Here is a 6,230-nt window from a genome sequence, read left to right as displayed (position 1 = left end):
AAAACAGTTCTGCTGTCTAATACATTTGATGAATAAAAGGTTAAAAAGAACTGCATTTATTCAAAAAAAAATTCTAATAATATATATTCTAATAATATATTTTCTTTACTATAACTTTTTATCAATTTAACACATCCTTGATGAATAAAAGTATTGATTTTATTTTAAAAAAAGAAAGAAAAAAAATTACTGACCCCAAATTACTGACCAGTAGTGTATATTGTTATTACAAAATATTTCTATTTTAAAAACATAGCTTCTTTTTTTTTTTTTACTTTTTATTCATCAAAGTATCCTAAAAAAGTGAAGTCACATGTTCTGAAAAAATATTAAGCAGCAGAACTGTTTCCAACTTTGATAATGAATCATCATATTAGAATGATTTCTAAAGGATCATGTGATAATGAACCTAAAAATTCAGCTTTGCATCACAGAAATGAATTACAATTTACAGTATAATACATTTAAAAACAATTATTTTAAATTGTAATAATATATCACAACATTAATTTTTTATTTTTGATCAAACAAATGCAGGCTTGATAAGCAGAAGAAACTTCTTTCAAAAACATTAAAATAGTAATGTTTCCAAACTTTTGGTCTGTACTGTATATATATATATATATATATATATATATATATATATATATATATATATATATATTATATGTTTATTGTTACACTTCTAAAACATCAAAAATAACTAAATCTGCTTTTTTTTGCTGGAAAACACAGAGTTGTATCACAGTTCTTTGGAAGCATCAAATGCAGAGGTGTTTTTTCTTTTTTCCTCTTTATTGTTAAGACTGCTGATTATATCTCATACATTCCATATATGCACGTCACGGAAACTGTAATCTGCCATTGTGTACCTAAAGGAATGTCAATTTGATTTGGCGCACAGCCAAGCAGATGTGCAAGGTAAACATGTTTTTAAATCCTTTTATGGGTACCTAAGAACCACGTCAGATTGCTCCCTACAGTTGGGAAGTCTAAAACAGAATACATAGCTATAAAAATGTATTCCCTGGGAATCATAAAAGCGAACCATAAAGTTAAGAATGAGGAAAGGCAAAAGAAGTGAAGGTGTAGCTTGTAAAATAATTTGCCGTTTTTTTCTAACACCAATGAACTACAGTGGAACCAAATAAGTGGGCGGTACTATTGGCGATGGCCCCGCCCCGTCATGTAGCCACTCCCACAGATCTTATTGATGCTACTCTCAAGAAAAGCAGCATTGAGATTTCAGCGAACAGTGTTAAGAGACCAAAAGATGTGTAGCTCCTATTGGAAAACATGCTGTCCCCGCACGATGTTTCTGGTTGCTGGGGTGAAATCTGAGTTCTAGCAAAAGCATCGGTGGAATCCACAGCTAAAATACGGATAGTAGCCTACAATAAGCACGAGCGTTCAGCGAGACGAGATTTGAACGCGCTGCTGCAGAAGATCAGCGGACGGCCGTCTGAGATCTATTTAACAACATTTCTTTGTTTCTCCGGGTAATTCCGGTTTGCTTTCGTCTTAAATATGGCGAGCGATTCTCCGGCTCGGAGTCTGCACGAAATAGACCTCTCCGCGTTAAGGGTAAGTTATTTGTCCTTTATTGGATGCTCAATGATGTTGCGGTTGCGCCGTAATGGCAGGTGCAACAATCACTACAATAGTAGAAATGGCGTGAAATGTAAAATAACAGCTGAACGAACAGAGATGAGCCGATTGTTTCTTGTTTATCTTTCTTGTTCGGTCGAGATGGAGCTGGACGTTTGTATTTATCACATCAAATAACTGGTTTTTGAAACACATTACAGGTTATTGCAGAAAATGTCAATGAACCGACCCAGCGGATAAAATAACATTGCGATTAACCTGATAGTTTATTAAGTATATATTTGGCATTGTTGTAGGCTAGTGGTCTATCCTGTTAAAGTAGCCATACGCTGCCTGCTTCTCTCTTAACCATTCGTTTTATCAATACTTTTATGAATCACTGACAAATAAGGAAAACAGAAGGAGAAGGAGAAATCTTTGCTAGAAGTCTAGTTTAAAACGCCAGGTTTTTAAATGAAATGTTTGGGCTCATACTGACATTCTTGAAACACATTGGCAAAAATTGATCAATAAAAAGGGCTGTAATATTTTATATGCCCGCAAATACATACAGCATGAAGACACACACACACACACACACACACACACACACACACAACACACACATTTTAATAATTATTTTCCAAAAAGTTTGGAACAGTAACAGATTTTAATTAGTTTTTTGCTTTATGAATAATTTAGTTAGTTACACTATCTAGAACAGGTGTCAAACTCGATTCCTGGAGGGCCAGAGCCCTGTGAACTTTAGATTGAACCCTAATTAAACAAACCCAATCCAACTAATCAAGTCTTTCAGGGTTATTTGAAAACTACATGGTATGTGTATTGGAGCAGGGTTGGAATAAAACTTTGTAGGTCTCCGGCCCTCCAGGAATTGAGTTTGACACCCCTGCGTCTAGAATGTTTTGAACAAATATACACCAAAAAAAAAAAGATAAAAAATTTGAAAACATTCATCACAGCAGGCGAATTGCATGTGGAATTGAATTGTGTTTTTATTGAATTAATAAAGGAACTAATAGATCTGGACCCATATAAAAATGAGCGTTGCATAATTTACTCCTATCAATTCTTTTATTCCACTGTTCGTTTAATAGAAACAAATTTGAACTAGCTGTGTGCTGCTGCTGGATCTATCCGTGTCCAACCGGGAAACAGTGTGCCATATGCATGGCTTGATAAATCCTTCTAAAGCCACCGAATCACTGGTAGCATGTTTTCAAGTGACTTCTGAGTGGATAAACTGGGTTACTTCCTAACAAGGCTCTGTTTTTCTCCTCGGATTATAAAAACTGTGTCAGTCTGTCTAATTAGTGCGAGCGCATATGTGCATTGTCCTGTAGCTCAACTGGCAGCGCAAGACACTGGCACGGCTTAGGTTATTGGTTTGGTTCCCAGGGAACATAAACTGGATAAATGCATACATTTAAGTGTGAAAATATCTATACGTTTCATGATGAATGTGTGTTATAAGTAAATTAGACACAATATAACTGGATGGGCAGTTTAAGGATGCCCATATGGTGAGTCACAGTTTCACAGCAGCCGTAAACCAATTACCCTGTGTGCTGTAGGATCTAATGGGCTAAAGGGATGCATGTGAAGTGCTCTCCTTTCTCTGCTCGCGAGGCTAAATAGCGCGTGGGATGGAAAGATTACTGCAAATATCCCTTTGAGTGCTTTTGATTTGGCCATCCATTGTGTCTGGTGCATTCGCTTCACCTTCTCTCACATGGATCTGTTTGCACATACATGCTTTAACACTACAGATCACATGGCGCCCCAGATGTCGCTCATATTTTGAATGGGATTGGTTAAGTGTTAATCTCTGTTTCATAGAAGCCATGCTCTCTGCCCTTCACTGAAGCAAGGTGATGTGTAGCTACTGGCTGTTCTCTGAGTGGCCTTTAAAAAGTGAGTTTTAAAGGCCACTCAAATTACTTCCTGAATGTTGCTTATAGTCGGCTGGGAAAATGCAGATTGTATGAAAAAAACAAAGCTGATGCTTTGTCTGAATAAGTGTGTCGGTTTGTACTTGAGTCAAAACAGTCATTTAGGTGTTGCTGACATTACCTTATTTTTGCTGTTTGTCCAGAACCCTGGACAATGTGCACCTGGGAATAAATCCTTTGCTTTTATCTTACCGTTCATTTAAATGTAGTCTGCTGATTAGTCTGCACCTTGCTCATGTTGTGTTTGAGCGAGAACGGAAATAGGTTACCCAGACGCAGAGCGCTGACATGTGCAGCAGTGGGGAAACATTTCAGTGCAGCACATGCTCAGATGGGCCATTCATAAACTCCCTCTCTGTCACAGAAGCCGGGGTCTGTGTCCCACATACATGGAGCCATATTTTGGCATCACATGGTCAGTCTCACCTAGTTCTGAGGGACGACATCTGAAAATGAGTTTCTGTGCTCTGACCACAAAACTTAAAATGAGATCCATGCCATGGGCCAATGATGTAATGTTATTTTAAAATTTATTTAAAAAAAACATTTTAAATACCATTCATACTGTACATGCAATGACTTTGTTTTGGGCTGAGGAAGTAAAAAGTGAAAAAATAAGGGTGATACAACTGTGATGTCATAATTAAGAAGAAATTCAGCATTTTAAAGAATGAAAATAAATATATGCTGTATGTAAAGAGCTCCGATTCAAAAGCGTCTGTGAAGTCATACATTGTAATAAAAAATAAGCATCTTTATCAGGCTCTTATATTTATATTCAGTTTTTTCACTATAGTGGCATAGAAAAGGACCTGTACATTGTCGTTAAAGTAAAATCACTGAATCTAAACATAGGAGCCTGATAAAAAGATTAATTTTATAAGAAAATTTCAGATGGCACTTTTTTTCAAAAAAATTTTTTTAAACCTTATTAACACTTTCAACTTGTTGATTACACCACAACACATTTTAAAAGTAATTAAATTGAAATTCAAAACCATTAAACCAACGTAACACACAAAATACATTTTTAGAAACTTGCCATCTGTGTTGAGCTAGATTGTTTTCATTTTCCTTATATTGTGGACACTCTTCAGACCCTTTCATGATGAAACCGCATGAATGGAGCTGTGACGCTGAGTTTTTCCTTTTTTTTTTTTTTGAGTAAGTCCTTAAGATCCTGCTTTCATTCACACATCCTCTCAGTTTGAGTGTCTATGTGCTTTCTTTTCATTCAGCAGCTTGGTGGGTTAAAGGAATAGTGCTGGGCCAGGCGCTGTGAGGGCCAGGTGGTGCACCGTCTGCTTCTCTCTTACCTGACTTCAGTTTGCTCTGCTCTGCATGTGCAAAAGTGTAGGAGAGATGACAAGATCTTGACTGCGCTCTTTAAAGAGCAGCAGTGTCAAGACTCTGCGGGTGACAGCGTGGGGTCTGGTGTCCACCCTGGGTGTGTGCATGTGTGCTGTTTTGTGCGCCTCTTGTTTTGTGGGGGAATTATATTATTAGTCACTTGCTGTCACACCCAGAAGATCCAGATGCATTCCATTCAATGTCATTCTGCCAGAGGATGTCTTGTATAACATTATTTTTATATACACACTTCACCAAGAAAAAAAAAAGCATAGTTGCTGATTATGAGCTGAACTGCCAGTTCTAGCAAAGGCACATCGAGATGCTTAACTTGAAGGGTGCAGAGAGTCATCTCAACCCTTTGCCTGTGATGCTTGTCTTGGTGTGGTTTATAGTGCTCGTGGATTTTTGTGTTTTCAGTTAGCCCGTGCCCTGTAGCATTAGCTGTCCTGAATCTCCCCTCCCAGCCTCCGTCTCTCCATCATTCTTCCCTCCAGCAGACCCATTTCCTGTCTGTATGCTGAAGCACAAAGGTGGATTTTCATTTAGCTAGATGTATATTCTCTTTAACAATGTTTAATAAACTGCCACCTCTGTTTAAAATGGCCTGTTTAGACCTGGAATTGGGATCCATCTCAGTTGACCTGATCGCAAGAGACCGTTTACATCTCAAATGCATCTCCTGTGACTGATTGTATTCTTGTTTCTTTCTATAACATTCTTTAAAACTTTTGAATTCTAATTTCAGCACAAATTTGATGTGTCCTTTTAACTCAATTTGACAAGTTTTACATGATCTGTGTGCCACTGCGTGTTGATACTGTATCAGAAATATTGAGGAAGTACACTTTACTAGTTGACTTTTAAGGGGTCTTTATCTGTTATTACACACTTCCTTACATGGTTTAATATTTTAAGTAAATGGCAGCTGAAACTGTCACTGGAAAAAATCACTAGTAATTAGCAGGTGTTTGTATATTTGTAACATTCACAGATTATTAATGAGTCATAAATTTGAATACAAAATTATGAAAATCAGACAAATTTGTGTTATGCACAGTGTCAAAACAAAATCCACTGAAACAAAACGTTACATTGAAAGTTGAATAATTCATTTAACACTCAGTTGTTTAAAATTTATTTCATAAAATGTATTTTCCACTATATTCTTGCTTTCCACTCCCTGAACTTATATTATAGGTATAAAATTAGATACTAAAATAATAAAATAGATTTACCAAATAGATCTCTGTTTATTTTATGGATCAGTGAACTCACTCTTAAATACGACTTGGCTCTGTAATTTATGTGCTTTTAACT

The 6,230-nt window shown here is 36.5% G+C and overlaps 1 protein-coding gene across 5 annotated transcripts in view; it reads left to right on the top strand.

The window, feature by feature from the left end:
* Positions 1-1,343: 1,343 nt before the first annotated feature.
* The window catches only part of LOC132154938 (TRAF2 and NCK-interacting protein kinase-like), a 68,288-nt gene continuing 63,401 nt past the window's right edge, over positions 1,344-6,230 (top strand). For all 5 annotated transcript variants that reach the window (XM_059563672.1, XM_059563673.1, XM_059563676.1 and 2 more), the window contains exon 1: positions 1,344-1,584. In XM_059563672.1, coding sequence (XP_059419655.1) covers positions 1,528-1,584 — 57 coding nt within the window. In that variant the 5' untranslated portion in view covers positions 1,344-1,527. The remainder of the gene's footprint in view (positions 1,585-6,230) is intronic.

The sequence above is a fragment of the Carassius carassius genome, chromosome 12, assembly GCF_963082965.1.
Source record: "Carassius carassius chromosome 12, fCarCar2.1, whole genome shotgun sequence".
In the NCBI taxonomy this organism is placed as follows: Eukaryota; Metazoa; Chordata; class Actinopteri; order Cypriniformes; family Cyprinidae; genus Carassius; species Carassius carassius.
Note: the sequence above shows the minus strand (reverse complement) of the source record. Positions and strands in the feature narration are given on the sequence as shown.